General features: G+C 31.2%; 1 protein-coding gene across 2 annotated transcripts in view; it reads right to left on the bottom strand.

The window, feature by feature from the left end:
• Window positions 1-1,038: 1,038 nt before the first annotated feature.
• The window catches only part of LOC127719906 (uncharacterized), a 29,260-nt gene continuing 12,652 nt past the window's right edge, over window positions 1,039-17,646 (bottom strand). For both annotated transcript variants that reach the window (XM_052226263.1, XM_052226264.1), the window contains exons 7-15: window positions 17,030-17,251; window positions 15,888-15,945; window positions 13,146-13,286; window positions 10,557-10,724; window positions 9,858-9,929; window positions 8,918-9,115; window positions 7,124-7,254; window positions 4,195-5,245; window positions 1,039-2,184 (exon numbers count right to left, since the gene is read on the bottom strand). In XM_052226263.1, the coding sequence (XP_052082223.1) occupies window positions 1,997-2,184; window positions 4,195-5,245; window positions 7,124-7,254; window positions 8,918-9,115; window positions 9,858-9,929; window positions 10,557-10,724; window positions 13,146-13,286; window positions 15,888-15,945; window positions 17,030-17,251 (2,229 nt within the window). In that variant the 3' untranslated portion in view covers window positions 1,039-1,996. The remainder of the gene's footprint in view (window positions 2,185-4,194; window positions 5,246-7,123; window positions 7,255-8,917; window positions 9,116-9,857; window positions 9,930-10,556; window positions 10,725-13,145; window positions 13,287-15,887; window positions 15,946-17,029; window positions 17,252-17,646) is intronic.

The following is a 17,646-nucleotide window of genomic DNA, read 5'->3' as shown; positions in this document are numbered from 1 at the left end:
CAGGCCATCAAACACAATTTTTAAACCAAACCAATGATGATTGTGGCTAATTTTATTAAAATTTGGCCCAGTAGTCTTAAAGGAGTTGTTCTATTTAAAGGTTGACTGACTACAAGGGCTAACAACAGCCAATGGACAACTGACACACAGTGATGGCAAAAGCTCACACTGCCCTTTTGGCCAGGTGAGCTAAATTTACAAAAAAATTTGACCTTCTGTGTTTTATTGACAATGAGAGTTTTAAGGAATATAAGAATGTGGCAAGTTTACAATGAAAGAATAAAACTTGGCAAAGCAATCATATCTGTATATTAAGCACCAATCAGCATCAGTAAAAGTCTGACTCATTATTCATCCTGTAATTAACATCATTATAAGGTGTATAACAAAATTTGGCTTCAAATTTATGATTGGTTCATCACAGCTTTCTTTAAAAAAAAAAGTTTGATCATTGATGCTATGTTATTTAGAAAATTAGGCCATGTCAGAGAAGTTGATAGATTGGTTGGTTGTTGTATGCTTAACATCCAGCAGCAAAAAAAGATTAATTGAAACTTATAAAGTAATAACATAAAAGACTTTTGAAAATCCTCCTAAATGAAAAGCTGATCTGGTCTGTTTTTTTTTGTTGTTTTTTTTTCAATTGGAGATGAGTATAGTATTAAAAAAAGTTATAAAAAAATTGGAATATGATTTCGTTTGGTTCAATCATCAATAAAAGTGAAATAATGAAATAATAATTCGTTTTTAGCAGCCAATTTGGTTCAATTTTGTCAGAATAAGCAAAGAAATATCGCTGATGAATTATTCACTTGCAAGTGAATAATTCAATCTCATTAAATCCATATTCATGTGAACTTCAATTTAACCCATCAGCTAGAGATTGGTTACGCATGCATAAGTCGTGTTCAGCCATTGAAAGAAAAAGAATGTCAACATTAAAAGTGAAACAAAGGTGAACCATTTCATTGACTTATTCGATCAACAAAAAATCATTCTTATACAGGTAAAAATGTTAATTAACTTATTTTTTTAATCTATAACATGAAATCAAACAGACCTATAAAAATCCAATTGCATGAGGTCGCAATCTATTTATATTCATGTTTATGTTTATATCGGGTTATAAGTCCGTTGGTAGTATTGGGAGGCCATCTCGATGGTTAAGTAGATGGCGTATAGACTAAAATACACACGAAATTCTGATATATATTATCGAGTACATGCTTTGTTACAGTTTATTTCAGACTTATTGTAATTTGGATATACGTTTTAGTATGTTATAAATCAAACATGAGATTTTGAGTCAAATTGGTGAACATGAGTTTGACAGCTAGTGCCCCTTTTTAAGTGCCAATCTGCCTAAGAATCAGACAGTGGTGAAAACATGACAAACAAAAACCAGCTCTAGGCTACATTAATTCAAATTCAGTATAATTGTACACGAATATAGCATTCATTTTGTTGTACTATTCTGGCATTAGAAATTAACAATTAAGGGTAGCTAACTCTGTAATTTGCTATCATTCTAACCAAAAGTTATCCAGATATTTCTCGAATTACCAGACAAGCAGAAATGAAAGACCTACTTTTTTCTAACTCAGGATGAGGGTAACTTTAAAATAGAATTGTTAGGATGGTGGGTTTTTTTCTGCCATGTTTTGAAGTTCTTCTAAAATACCTGATTCTTGCAACGATTGGCACTTTTAAGACACTTAGTTACATCTCAATGTATACAAATCTACCAGTTTTATACCCATCTTACTATTCTTTCTTAAAGGAAAGAAAATGTTAATGATGGATGTAAAGAGAATGCCAAAACAAATAGTTTAATAACACTCTCATATATGCAGTATTTTCTCTGTACAGTGTCTTCTATCAATTACCAACAATTTATTGCATGAACATTGCTTTGTTATAACATTAAGTAAATTTGCAGTCAACAAGATAGGTAAAAAGTTCATTTAAGTTTTCCTTTTCCTAAAACTTAAAATGTTCATATATGTTTGCCTTCTCCTAGATATTTGCTAAATGTTTTCTGTAGAATCTGACACATGCTTTCATCTGAATCTATAAAATGTACATCTTTCACAGTGTTCTCATCAGCGTTCATGTTTTTACCATATTCCTCTACTCCTTTGTAGTATTGAATAGCACAGAATGGTTTTGGGATTCCATATATTCCTGAAAAAAATATTTACAATAAATACATGCACATACATATATCAAAGTAAAACTTTATTTTAGATACTTAAATTTTAAAATTAAGAAATACTTGTGATAAATTCTAAAAGACAATTTTTTTTTCTCTAGAACATATTGAGTGTCTCTAAAACTGCTGACTCTTATTTTCTGTTCAATATTTTTTTTTAACTTTTCATTTTTCTTTTGCAGTGGTAGATTGATTGATTGGTGTTTTAATACCAATTTCAGCACTATTGGATATTTCATGCAATTTGATTAAAATTCAAATCATGTGTCTAAACTTTGTTTACAAGGATCTGACAACAATCCGTTCTACTTTCTGTTCTGGTAATTATTACATCAGCCAATGATATTTCAGCCTTCAAATTTTTGAAATGAGTAATTATCGCTAAAACCAGAGGATCCCAAATGGATGGTTTTCTACCCTATAAGTAAAGCTTGGATACAGAATCAGTATTTTCATCAGATTGTAATTCGTGACGATCAGTTTTTATTGGTGGATAAAACCAAAGTACCCAAAGGGAACTTAGAACCTTCAGTAGGAAAACTGACATTCCTAGTCAATTAATTTTTGGAGTCAAACGTATCTGCCACGTGTGTTGACAGGCTAGTGATACAGTAGTTGGACTACTTAGACCGAGGTCCCCCTTTTGGCCATGGTGTTGTCTTTCTTTTATAATGGTTATCCCCTTTGTATCTAGTTCCTTATATAATCTTGTTAATTATATTAGCAATTTTCAGTCTGATAAGAGTGTTATTATTAAAAGGATTCCTCAAATGTCTTATGATTTTTTCAAAAGCATTATACTTTCATACAACAATTCAGAATTCTGACTGTGAATGTGCACCTAGAATATATTTATTAAAATGTTAGCATCAAATAACACAAATTGATGAGCATATTAAAATACTGAAGATTCAGAGACTAAACTTGGGAATTTCAAGCTGGGAGCCCAGACCAGATATTTCTTAATCAGTTTCTATATGTTCAACTGAAATTTACCTGAAAGTTTAGGGTCCCAGCTCCAAATCTAGGAGCCATGGGCGACTGGGCTCCCTTTAAGTTTTGTCCCTGTAAATTGTTTGTTCAACTTACCTGTACCTACTGATGTAAAAGCTATAGATTAATGTCTATGTGCTTACCTGTACCTACTGATGTAAAAGCTTTAGATTTATGTCTATGTGCTTACCTGTACCTACTGATGTAAAAGCTATAGATTTATGTCTTTGTGCTTACCTGTACCTACTGATGTAAAAGCTATAGATTTATGTCTATGTGCTTACCTGTACCTACTGATGTAAAAGCTATAGATTTATGTCTATGTGCTTACCAGTACCTACTGATGTAAAAGCTATAGATTTATGTCTTTGTGCTTACCTGTACCTACTGATGTAAAAGCTATAGATTTATGTCTATGTGCTTACCTGTACCTACTAACGTACAAGCTATAGATTTGTGTATATGTGCTTACCTGTACCTACTGATGTAAAAGCTATAAATGAATGTCTATGTGCTTACCTGTACCTACTGATGTAAAATCTATAGATTAATGTCTATGTGCTTACCTGTACCTACTGATGTAAAAGCTATAGATTAATGTCTATGTGCTTACCAGTACCTACTGATGTGAAAACTATAGATTTATGTCTATGTGCTTACCTGTACCTACTGATGTAAAAGCTATAGATTAATGTCTATGTGCTTACCTGTACCTACTGATGTAAAAGCTATAGATTAATGTCTATGTGCTTACCTGTACCTACTGATGTAAAATCTATAGATTTATGTCTATGTGCTTACCTGTACCTACTGATGTTAAAGCTATAGATTTATGTCTATGTGCTTACCTGTACCTACTGATGTAAAAGCTATAGATTTATGTCTATGTGCTTACCTGTACCTACTGATGTAAAAGCTATAGATTAATGTCTATGTGCTTACCTGTACCTACTGATGTAAAAGCTATAGATTTATGTCTATGTACTTACCTGTACCTACTGATGTAAAAGCTATAGATTTATGTTTATGTTCATTGGCATGATGTAGTGAACAAACAATGGCAGCTTTCAAATCTTCTAAGCAATTCTTTTTTTCATCACCATATGCGTGCCAGGTAGGACCAACAGTATGTATAATACAGTGATATGGTAGATTGCCTGCTGTTGTGGAACAACATGTCCCAATAATTAAGTCCCCTTTCTCCATCAAGTATTCTTCACATTCCTTTTCCATCTGAGTACCTGCAGCCTGTGCTATGTTAAGAGCAATTCCCTTTGTGTGCTGAAGGTTTCTATTTGCAGGACTAACCAAACAATCAGCTTTTAGATTTTGGAGTTCACCAGGATATACTAAAATGTTTATCCCTTCTTTGGTTGTGAACTTGGTTCCATTTTTTAATTCTTGCTGCTCTGTCATTGTTGTTGTTTCCTTTGATTGGTTACCATTTTTCTTCTTTTTCTTCTTCACTGGAATAACCACACCAATTTTTACCTGTACCAAATATTTAGCTTCATGAGCCTTCCTCATGTTTGGCGCTTTAATGACAATTCTTTTCTTATTAAATGCTATATAACAGGCAATTCCTCCTACAGAGTCTTGAACTTCCTTTTCAATTTCTTCCAGGAATAGTGTCATCTTTTTCTGCAATGGAACATCAATTTCAGCCATTTTACGAATTTCTTCAATTTTTGTTTTAATTTTTTTCAGTAATGGTTCAGGATCAAGACCTTTCTTCATAGTTAAAACCAAAGTACCTTTGTCATAAGTATGTGACACAATCTGTTTAAACCATGATTCCTTTTTCCCAAGATGCATCAATGCAGTGAAATCATCCTCTGACAAATTGATGTTCAGTGTATTATCTATGAAATCTTCAAGCTCCTTTCGGATTTCTTTTGCGTCCTTTTCAGTTCCTTCTAATATAGCTTTCTTTCCTGCTTCATCCAGAGTAATATGGTATCCATTATTGTGCAGAGACTCAATTTTCCTTTTCACCTTCTTTACTGGTGGTGCTATTTTGTAAACAACCTTTTTTGGTACCTATAAAATAAAAAAATATTTATAAATAGACAACATTTAATCAACATTAAGCAGAGACTTCTCAGTGATATTATTCCATTCATTGCTGGGTTGCTGTCTATTGTTATTAGTCGTTAATAATCATCATTTATATCTAAAAGCTCTACAGACTGGCTCTAAATCAGAGACCGTTTGTCATTTGTTTACAAATTTTGTATGATACTACAACCAAATTATATTTAAAATTATGCATACTACTGAATGCAGGGGTTATAGATGAACAGAAAAGTGCATTGCACAAGTCAGCACCTAAGCTTAAGGTCCAGGAACAGTAAATGGACTAAGTCACAGATTTTGGTAAAATTTTGCATACAACTTTGGCTCATTGAACTTTAACTGACAATCAAAAATATAGCGCATTTATCTCATTTGTTTTCTGAAATACTGCTAATTGAATTCTTTCAAAATAGGTGAACATTTGTTTAGAAAGCATTAAAATCAGTGAAAAACATTTATAAATTTGTCTTAAAATCATCAAACTTCCAATTTTTAATACATAGATTTTTCTTCAAAAACTATATGTTATTGGTACAAAAATTTTCATTTTAATGACATAAAACGATCATATGGACACCAACTCTGTTTTTGGTGTATAAACCATCTGTTACCTTGTTGATAGTGAAGAACGTCAAAAAAGCTACGTTTAAGGTTGTTGATGATGATGATGATGATGATGATGGGAGTTTTTAACAACCTTGACTGGCTATACAGCCTTCGCACGGTCGGCCCTGGCTTGCACCTTTTTGGGCATTTAAATAATTTGTTTTTACCATAAAGGTAATTGAAATAATTTGAGTTGGGCTGTCTTCCTCGATCTTGGATTTTGAAATACCAGATAACAATCAGTCGTGATTTTTAATGAAATGTGCATATTTCGACAGTAGTATGTAATTCATGTGTATGACTTTTCATTTTAATATAGACAATTATGTGTTTTATCATATTTTTTGGCTGTAATTTTACAAAAAAACTGAACTTTTTATTAGATTCAATTTATTTCAACTTTGCCACATACGGGGAGATAACTCAGATAAAGTAACTTTCTTGATAAACTGTGTTGTGAATTGAGCTATTTTATAATAAAGCAAGAAAACGAGTCCAGTGACCCAATTGTTTATTTTTCCTATCTGAAAGCATATTATTAAAGCTGTCCTTTCATAGTCTATCTTAAAATCCTATGGTCTAGTTTTCTTTTTATCACACAAATTAGGTTTTCCATGCATACACATTTTTATTAAGGAGCCAGCTGAAGCCCACCTGCAGGTGAAGGATTTTCTTGCTGTGTTGAAGACCTATTGGTGGCCTTGAGCTGTTTTCTGCTCTTTGGTCGGATAGTATTCCCCATTTCCATTCTCAATTTTATAATCTATATAATCTATACAAAGTCTGACAATTTTGCACAACCTGTAGCGTAAAAAAAAGCCCAGTGACCAATACTTTTTATCATATTTTTGAAAAAGCATGATATTAACTACATTTAAACAAATTATTAAAAAATTCAATGGATATTAATTTAGACCCCCCATCTACAATAACGGTCTACAACGTTAACGTTTTGTGGTATTTTTTCACCTCGTAGACTACTTTGAATGATGTATATGATTTAAACAAAGTCGATGACCCTATTATTATTTTACATCATTAAAACTGAAATTTTTTAACAACAACATAGTGTTTAAAGAAAAATCTATAGATTAAAAATTGGAAATTTGGTCATTTTAAGACAAATCTTAGAATGTTTTTCACCAATTTTATGTGCTTTCTATACAAATCTTAACCTTTGTTGAAAGAATTCAATCAGTAATATTTCATATGGTGCATATCAATTTAGAACTTTACCTCCATGTTAGCCACATCTTTTTTGAGAATATCTAGCACCATTTCTGCATCATCTTTCCTCCCGATAGCTTGGATATGATACTTGTAAACTTCAGGTTTCTTCTCATAGAGATGCCAAGAAGATGTTTCTCCTATAAATAGGTTTAAAATATATATTGCAAAGATATCATATTTTATATGTTTAAATATAGGCTCAGTTTGGTTACATAGCTCACCTGGAAACAATTTTAATGTACTACAGACAAGAAAGTTGCTTAGATGTACTTCCAGTATCACTGTTTTTTTTAAACAGAATGATAAATTATCACTTTTAGTCTAATCGTCCTTAACGTTGGTACATATTCCACAAAATGAAAATTTTAAACTGAAAATTATTCTCAATCATTTCAATCCAGCACTAATTTTCAATTTAACTCTTTGTTCAGAAAAAAAATTAAACTAATGTCATTTTAAACACTACATGGAATTCATATTTTCCTGATTATATCAAGGATCAAATTAACTTTGCTGAATAACCTCGCTGTTTACAGTTTATCTCTATCTCTTATAATATTCAAAATAATAACCAAAAACTGCAAAATTTCCATAAAATTACCAATTCAGGGGCAGCAATCCAACAACCGGTTGTCTGATGCGTCTGAAAATTTCAGGGCAGATAGATCTTGACCTGATGAATAATTTTACCCCATTTCAGATTTGCTCTAAATGCTTTAGTGTCAGAGATATAAGCCAAAAACTGCATTTTACCCCTATGTTCTATTCTTAGCCATGGCGGCCATCTTGGTTAATGGGCGGGGTCATTGGATACATTTTTAAAACAAGTTACCCTAAGGATGATTTAGGCCAAGTTTGGTTGACTTTGGCCCAGTAGTTTCAGAGGAGAAGATTTTTGTAAAAGATAACAAAAATTTACGAAAAATTGTGAAAAAAATTGACTTTAAAGGGCAATAACTCTTTATTGGGTCAATTGACAATTTTGGTCATGTTTGACTAATTTGTAGATCTTACTTTGCTGAACAATTTTGCTGTTTACAGTTTACCTCTATCTATTTTGGTGTTCAAGATAATAACCAAAAACTGCAAAATTTCCATAAAATTACCAATTCAGAGGCAGCAACCCAACAACGGGTTGTCTGATGCGTCTGAAAATTTCAGGGCAGATAGATCTTGACCTGATGAACATTTTTACCCCATGTCAGATTTGCTCTAAATGCTTTAGTGTCAGAGATATAAGCCAAAAACTGCATTTTACCCCTATGTTCTATTCTTAGCCATGGCGGCCATCTTGGTTAATGGACGGGGTCATTGGATAGATTCTTTAAACTAGATACCCTAAGGATGATTTAGGCCAAGTTTGGTTTAATTTGGCCCAGTAGTTTCAGAGGAGAAGATTTTTGTAAAAGTTAATGGACGACAACGACGGATGACGACGGACAGACGACGGACGCCAAGTGATGAGAAAAGCTCACTTGGCCCTTTTGGGCCAGGTGAGCTAAAAAGGGGAGAAAAATCATTTGACAATAACGCTTATAAAGTGGGTCCTCTTTATAATTTGGAATTTTTCTTTTGTAATATTTTCTGTATCTTTAATACAATTAATTGAAAATTAGTCTTATTTTCCATTGCAGCCATTGTGGCTATGTTGGTTGGTTGACAGCAATCACACCCTAAGGGGCATTCATGCCAAATTTGATTGGAATTGGAACAGTGGTTTAAAAGAAGATTTGTTAACTATTAACAAACAACACACAACAGCCATGGACACCATGCAATAACTCAAATATTCCTACATACCATGACCCCCTTCTATTCCTCCATTCTTTAGATTCTTCATCATTTCTTTGAAATCTACTGTTGTAGCAAACATCCTAACGACTCTGATATAGCTCAATTTTCCGGTCAAATCTGATTTACTGTTCTCTTCATAAATTTTATCTGTATTTTTCAAGATGGTTGTCATGACTAAATCAATCTGTTTGTGCAATGACATACCTATTATATGCAAATTTATTTCATTAAATAAAACCAAGAAAAAACAGGAGACTAAAGGGATCTTTTATAGCACATATGTGCCATATCAATATGCCATCTTTAAGACTTTGAAATACAATCATTTATACTACATGTATGTGCTAATTTGAATGGCAAATTAATTTAAAGAAATAGTACTAGCTTGCTCAAATAATTTTTATAACGACTCTAAACAGTTTGTAAGGATAAATAAATATAGCCAAAAACTGCAGATTCTGGCAAATTTTGAGCATTTATCCCAAAAATGTATAAGGATATAGTTGAAACCAAAACTAAACTTATGATGGAAGTAAAGCTCTGTATTGTCTTTCAGAAACAAATTAATCAATTTTGGTTAGCAATGTCCTTCAATTAAAAAGTGACAAAAACATGTTAAGTTTGCAATTTTATATCAAAATGACTTCACAGCAACATATAGTACTGAACTTACTTTTCTATGTGGATTTTATGGCAATACAAAATATATGTAAAATTATGAAACTATATTTTAAGTATTTGATATAGGCTTTAAATTTCCACTAGAAAGGACAACTTTCAAATACTGACCCTGTAAGTGAAACAAATACAGGGGAAATTGGCCCCACCCCTTTTTGAATTAACTGTATTTATGGTTTGATGCACAACTGCATGATGTACGTTATTTAATTGTATTTAATGTTATAGAATGAAGATTACAAACAAAAATAAAAAAAGATAAAAATACTTGAACTTGGCTTTGTATTTTTCTCGTCTGTCCATGGTCCAAATGATGATGGTCTGCTATCTTTAATTATAACTGAAAATATATCCCAAGACATTTATCTAATATGTAAATTAGTTGTGATATTTCGTTTGATCCTCTATGTATAAATAGAATTCTAAAAATGAGCACCTATATAAAAATAAGGAGATGTAATATGATAGCAAATGAGACAACTATCCACCAGAGTTCAAATGACGGAAGATGTAAGCAATTATAGGTCATTGTTGGCCGTACAGTTACCTATTGTTGTTAACCTTTATGTCATTTGGTCTCTGGTGGAGAGTTGTTTCATTGTCAATCATACCACATCTTCTTATTTCTATATGCTATATAATAAATAAAGCACATCTTAATTTCTTTCCAAAAAATTCAATTTCGAAAAAATAGACTAAAACAATAGTTTCTCATAGAGTTTCTGTCTGACTGATGTATACCCCATATTTCCCTTTATTCATTATAACACTGTGAGGTCAGACTTATCTAAACAAACAAAAAAGATATTTTAGCTAAAATGTACAATATGTACTATCTATGGGATCATTTTTACCAGAATGCCGGTTTTAACTTATGAAATGGATTTAAATAATATTACAGATGATAAAAGAAAAACACTTAATAACAGCTTGAAAGGTCCTTTATGCTGGACAAGTCTTTAATCACCTGATTCTCTACTGTTAAGCAAGAAGATGTCAACTACATGGAATCTACGTAATTCAATCATTTCTGACATTTTCTTCAATCCTTCAATCAAAGATTTTTCTGTTCTAACTATTTTGATTTTTACAGTATAGCTTCCTTTGACCATATCCCATTCAAATTTTCCAACTTCTGAAAAAATATATATGGCATAGAATTAATTTTGTTTTGAAGAAACATTAGCTATATATATATTCATCATGAGATCCACAGATGATCACCAACAGGAATTTACTCTTTAATCTGAGATTTTCCAATTATACCCAGGGTAAATAAATGACATTAGAATATGTTCCTTTTCACCGGTATTCTAGTCTAATGTGACTGTTTATCCCATCAATGCAAATATTTCATTTGAAAATACTGAAAAATTTGACACATTTCCAGGCCATGAATTCAATAGTTTGTATCTAGTTGGATAACAGCAGCCGAAACAATATTTTTTGGAAGGTAACGATTCTCTTATTTACCTCACTATCTTTACCTTTTCAGGAATACAAAATGTAAAAGGAAACATACTATGCTAAATATGAAATTGCCATTGGCAGTAAGTAAATAAATAAACCTGTAAGAATTTATTATTTTTTTCAACAATTAACATTTCTAAAATACATATCTGTTAACAAGGGAGATATCCCAAACCCATAATACTAAATTTCATTATTGCATTTAACCACTTTTAAATAAATTCTTGCACATTCACTTTCTCACTTGTAATCAATTTTTTAATGAAAAAAACTGAATATTTAAATCAGCATCAAAAAGTTTGCACATGTCTTGACATGATTCATTTTAGTCAATATGCATTCTCAGAGGTTGACAGTTAATATGAGATGTGACATAAATAAATAAAAATAAATAATCTTTATTTCAAGAGGATAATCCAATTAATAATAACTAATCTTCCTGAGAGTCCTCAAAATAATAATAACATATAAAGTACATACAATATTAAATGATATATACACAATATACAATTTTATATAGATATTAATGAAAAAGCATACTAATTTGCACAATTTCTGAAAAAATTGTAACATTTTGATTTAAAAGATACAAGCTGAAGTTTGTTACTCATCTTTATTTCATTTGGTAAACTGTTCCATATTTGAGAACCAGAATGTATAAATGTTTACTTCAAAAAATTTGTTTTTGGCTTCGGAAGATTTAATTGTTTTTCATCAGCTGAATGTAAATTGTAATTTTGATTATCAGTAAAATGAAAGTTTTCTTGTTAATAGTTAGGAACCATATCCTTTAATGATTTAAATACAAGCATTGCCCCTTGATACTGAATTCATTTATCCACATTTAATCAGTTTAAACTATTAAAAAATAAACTTGAGGATGTCATTATGTCAACTTCTACTTTAACCCTGGCAGATTTCTTTTACAACTTATTAAGTTTATTTAGTCCACTTTCATAACAACTACCCCATATATTGCAACAATAATCAATCAATGGCAGGATATAAGCATTAAAATAAATAATATGTATATGCATAGGTAAATACTTTTTTATCTTTTGTGATAAGTTGATTGTATTTGATATTGTACATGACATTTTATCTATTTGCTGATTCCAATTTAGGTTTTTGTCGATATATAAACCAAGAAGTTTTTCACAATCTACATTCTCTATTTGTTCATCTGAAATATTGATATCTAAACTGTTCCCAGTTGAATAAAGGCTCTGTTTTGAACCAATAATCATTGATTTACATTTTTTGGCATTTAGTTTCATACAATTTTTCAAACACCAGTTTTCAATTATATAAATATCATTTTGAAGGTTAGCATTTAAATCATGTACATTTTTACCTTTACTATGTAAAGTAGAATCATGTGCATATAAATCTATTAATGACTTTTCTATGTTCAGTGGTAAATCATTGATGTATAAAATAAATAATAGAGGGTCAAGGATAGAGCCTTGTGGTACACCAGTTTTTATGTATTTAGTATCAGACATGATGTTGAATTCGTTCTAACAAGTATGACTTAAACCAGTCTAGTGTACAGTTTGAAACATTATAATAATCAAGTTTTTTTAATAAAATTATATGATTAACCAGATCAAAAGCTTTCTTTAAATCTAAAAATATATCTCCGTTTATTTCTCCATTATCTATATTTGTTAACCATTCATCTACTAATTTAGTAAGTGCAGAAGTGCATGAATGTTTAGGTCTGAAGCCAGACTGTGTAGTATTAAGGTCATTACTATTCAAATATATATACAAACTATCAGCGATATATGTCTTTCAATAATTTTGGAGAGGCAAGGCAATATGTACCATATAGTATATAATGTATGAAATAAATAATATTATAGTCATTAAACCTGATTTGAAATCATTTCTTAAGTGTCTCCCATTTAACAAATGGTTAATTGTCTCCCCTTTGATAAATGGTTAATTATCTCCCCTTTGATAAACGTTCTGGGAATATTGAAGATTATTAAGCATTCACCTCTAATGGGTGTTTGTGTTAGATTCTTTCATGATGATGCTGAAGGGAATAATGTTGAATTTTTAAATATTTTTTACTTACCCACTTGATTTTCTTTCGACACAAAAACAATGTTGATCATGACCTCTTTATATCTCATGTCTTTATAATCGTCAGTCCTTGCAACAATAAATCGCATGCCATGTTTCTTGTGAATACTTCTTATATGTTTGGGGGGTAAATCTAAAAATTCAGAAAAAGCAGAATGCTTTGAATCATGAAAAAAATAGTTTGAAAAATAGAAAAATAATAAAAAAATCTATTCGGAGTTGTCTCCCATAGGCCTAGGTCTATAAATTGATTAAGAAAACATCTTTTCTCCAGGTCACAGTGGCTTCCAAATGACTTAATGTTTTGTCAATCATATAGTTCACATCTTACTTTGTTTAAATGTGTATACATGTTTTTGTTAAATGTTCTTTAATCACTCTAATCATTCAAATCATTTTCTGTGCTGTATTTTGCAATTCATTTGATTGTAAAGCTCAAATTTTAGGCACCATGCATGATTGGTTAATAAGAAAATATCTTATCTTATCTTACAAAACAATAGGAAAGACAGGAACCTTTAATTCTGTGGTTGTCATTTGTGTGATGTATACCATATTTTTTTCTCGTTTATTGTTTTGTAAAAAAATCAGGCTTTTGTGTTCTCTTTTGAATTGCTTTATATTTTGTCATGTCAGGGCCTTATATACACGCAGCTTGCTATTCAGTATGAGTTTGGCTCATTTTTGAAGGCAGTAAACTGACATATAGTTGATAACATCTACAACATTTGGCCTCTGGTGGATAGTTGGCTCATTGGAAAATATTTAACATCCTCTTATTTTTAACATTCTACAGATTTATTTTCAATCAGTTCACAGCTAGCTTTCAAAAATCTAGGATCTGTTTTAAACTTTTACATGTAGTCTACCACCTGTCTTGTCAGATGACAATTTCTACACAAACTAGAGACTCTCAGGAGTCTGAATGGCTCACCTTGCAAAAATATGCAACATTGAAATCATTGGCAACAATGGCAGCCATCTTTCACACACTTAAGTAAGTTATGGCCAGGTGTGATCCTCTTTGCTTCTCTAAATATCTTAACACCTATGTTGTATTTGCGTATTGTTGTTTGTCTGTTTGTCTTTTACTTTTTTAGTCATGGCGTTGTCAGTTTATTTTCGACATATGAGTTTGAATCATGGCTTCCAAAACGGTCATATATTCTGGACGTGACCCGATATTTATATAAAAATTCCGGCTGCTCTCAGCCTCAAACGGTCAAATATCATAGGTTTGCCACTTTTTGTTATTCAAGGCATTTTCATAAAACGGTCAGTTCACTTTTTTACCAACTATCGATCGCTAAAAATGTCCGTTTGGGCATTATAGTTTATAATTGTGGCAATCTATTTCACAAAGATATTTCGGTCATATTTGGGTTTAATTAAACTGATGAAGCATATTTCATACTTTGAAGTGTCTCAGTTAGTCTAATCCTCTGGGCACACAAATGCACGGCTTGGTACATCAATAAAAAGTAGAAAAAACATTTGTTCTTTTATTTAAAAAACAACAAGCTGTCAAACAATTATCCCTTCAATAAGTAATATTGAAGCCATAAATCATTCACTGATTACAGGTTATTACCTTTGATGAGAGACCTTAGCTTGTCTTAATCAATAGAATTGATGATGCATAACAATGAACATAAAGGTGATCAGGTAAACGAGGTCAAACATGTAAGCGTGTATGGAACTACATCCTATTTAATTACGCTTTGTAGATATTATTGTAAATGAGCATTCAGTTTTAAAAAAGTATCCTTAGATTTTAAAATAATTCTTCAAATAAGAATATTTATAAATGAATTAGAATTTGTATGATATTCATTATTATATTTAAAAACACTGTACATCGTGTTAAATACTGGGGTACGCTAAAGGGTATTCAAAGTTATTTTCTTACATTTCAGCGGGTTGCATCTAATTAATTTAGTTTAAAAGATTGAAATTATAAGAAATACGTTAATAAATATGATTTGATGAACAATTTGAAAAGGTTTTAAACGAATAATCGTCAAAACCATGTTGTTTGAACTAGTACACGTGTGCGCATGTGTCTATTGTCCGCTGGTGGGAAATTTAATTATGCATCCTAATTCTTCAATAATGCTAAAATTATCATTGATACCTTTATCTAACGTTCATTTCGAGTATTTTCTTGAAGAAATACCGGTAACTTGAAAAGGCTACTTTACTCAATCGTTAACTTACACGGATATTACGTATCCGTCTCTGATCCGTGATTTACCATTGTCAAGTCAACATCCGGCATAAGAAAATGTGATTTTACAAACGAAAGTAAAGCTTTTGACAGCGATATTTTGCACAAATAAAGAGTCTAAAGCGGAATTAGGCAGAATTAGTACGCTGATGTTGCACACTTCGAATGCTGCACTTTCAATTTAACACTTTACATCAGAACATCGAATTTATATCAAAGTAAAGTTTAATATTGTTTTAATGTCAATCATTGCCATTGGTTAAATCATATATGATGGCCAACTGATTATCATAGTTGCCTAATTTACTAAGTCTAAAGGGATTTAAAATCGGGATAAGATATGAAATGTCCGGCTGGCTCAAAAAAATTTTGGAAGCCCTGGTTGGAATGTCCCTTGGGTATCCTTTGCCTCTTTTTACAGCAGGAATTAAACTTACAAATGAATTATAAAAATTTTAATATATAAAGTAAAAACATCATTTGAACAACTTTCTATCTCATACTTACTAAAAGAGGTCAGTTGATTTTTTCTACTGACCATCCAGTCCTGTACATTTTCAAAAATCTGAAATTTTGTAAAATAATAAATTTTCTTTTAATTTACAAGAGAAAACTAACAAATGAATTATTTAAATCTATCAAATCCATGAAATATATGACTCGCACAACAAAACATTTAAATAAAATACAATGCTCTCCAATACATACTTATTGGATCATAGTGCATGAGTAAATCATTGGTTTCAAATAAATTTTTAAAAAGTGAGCAAAGTTTATATCAAATATATAGGAAATATCATAGTGCCTTTACAATATCACATCTGCATCAGCCAGAGATACCAATATAATCCCAAGAGCTCTACTCAAGGGATTATATTAGTTCAGTGTTAATTAGGTGTGTGATATTGAAAAAGCCACATATTTACCTTTTATTTTATACCTCCAAGTAGATGTTTCTCACGTGAGTCGAGACTTGATGTAATACAGATTAGGGATTTGATAAAGCCTTTGCAACCGTGACTGATATCGATATCATCACCAAAGGCTCATACAGCACAATTACTATTGATTGTATTTAATGATATTGCTAATTTTTCAAAAGTTAATTCCTTGAAAGTTTCTGCTTTTACTAATAATCTTTCAAAATGCATTCTAAAATGGTTTCATCCATCTGATGAGTTAAGCCCTTTTCAACTGATAGTTTATTCTGTATTAGTTTGTTCTTATGTTGTACTGTTACACAACTGTCCCAGATTAGAGGAGGGTTGGCGCACCTTCAAACTAGTTTAACCCGCAACATTCTGTGTGTGCCTGTCCCAAGTCAGGAGCCTGTAGTTCAGTGGTTGTCGTTTGTTGCTGTATATTATGTTTGTTTTTCGTTCATTATTTTGTACATAAATCAGGCCTTTAGTTTTCTCATTTGAATTGTTTTACATTTGTGATTTCAGGGCCTTTTATAGCTGACTATGTGGTATGGGTTTTACTCATTGTTGAAGGTCAAACAGTGACCTCTAGTTGTTAATTTTTATGTCATTTGGACTCTTGTGGAGAGTTTTCTCAGTGGCAATCATACCATGATGATCTTCTTATTTTTATATCTTGTGATATTACCACCAATCTATCTTTTACATATTCACATAATGAAATACCTCAATTACTTCTTTTTCAATAGGATTCAGTACAAAATCAACACTTTTCAAATGCACTGGTTTTTCTATCTCTCCAAATGTTTCTACTGCTTTAAACATCACCTTGGCAACCAAAACTGGTGGAAAAACCAATAAACTGGAACCGAGAGCCGGGAAAGCTATACTGGTAAATTGTCTTTTTTCTGCTTCAGCTAAACACCTTGTTATGAACAGTTTCAACATCTACAAGTTAAATCACAGTAAAATTATATTATTGTAAAATTCGTCAATCTGATATGTCTGCCTATTGGAGCAGCATAAGATGAGGAAAATGAATTTGAAGATAGGTCACACTTTACAGAATTTACTGAGCATCATAAAATTCAATCTTTTTCAGCTAAGATTTCTTTTAAATAAAAAAAAAAATCTGTTATTTTAATTTGCTATTTCAGAGTTTCTACTAGTCACAAGTAACAACTGTTTTAACATTTATTGGTTGTATTTTTATTTTTTATCAAAACTTACTTTGGTGTACACCAATTGCATGTCTAAAAGGTGCTGGACTTAAAAAAAAACACTGCTGAAAAATACATATCACAAAACAACAAGGAAAAGAAGTTTAAGCTTGTATTTTAAAA

The sequence above is a fragment of the Mytilus californianus genome, unplaced genomic scaffold (assembly GCF_021869535.1).
Source record: "Mytilus californianus isolate M0D057914Y unplaced genomic scaffold, xbMytCali1.0.p SCAF_11, whole genome shotgun sequence".
Classification (NCBI taxonomy): domain Eukaryota; kingdom Metazoa; phylum Mollusca; class Bivalvia; order Mytilida; family Mytilidae; genus Mytilus; species Mytilus californianus.
The sequence above is the reverse complement of the archived record's forward strand: the minus strand, read 5'-3'. Positions and strand labels throughout refer to the sequence as shown.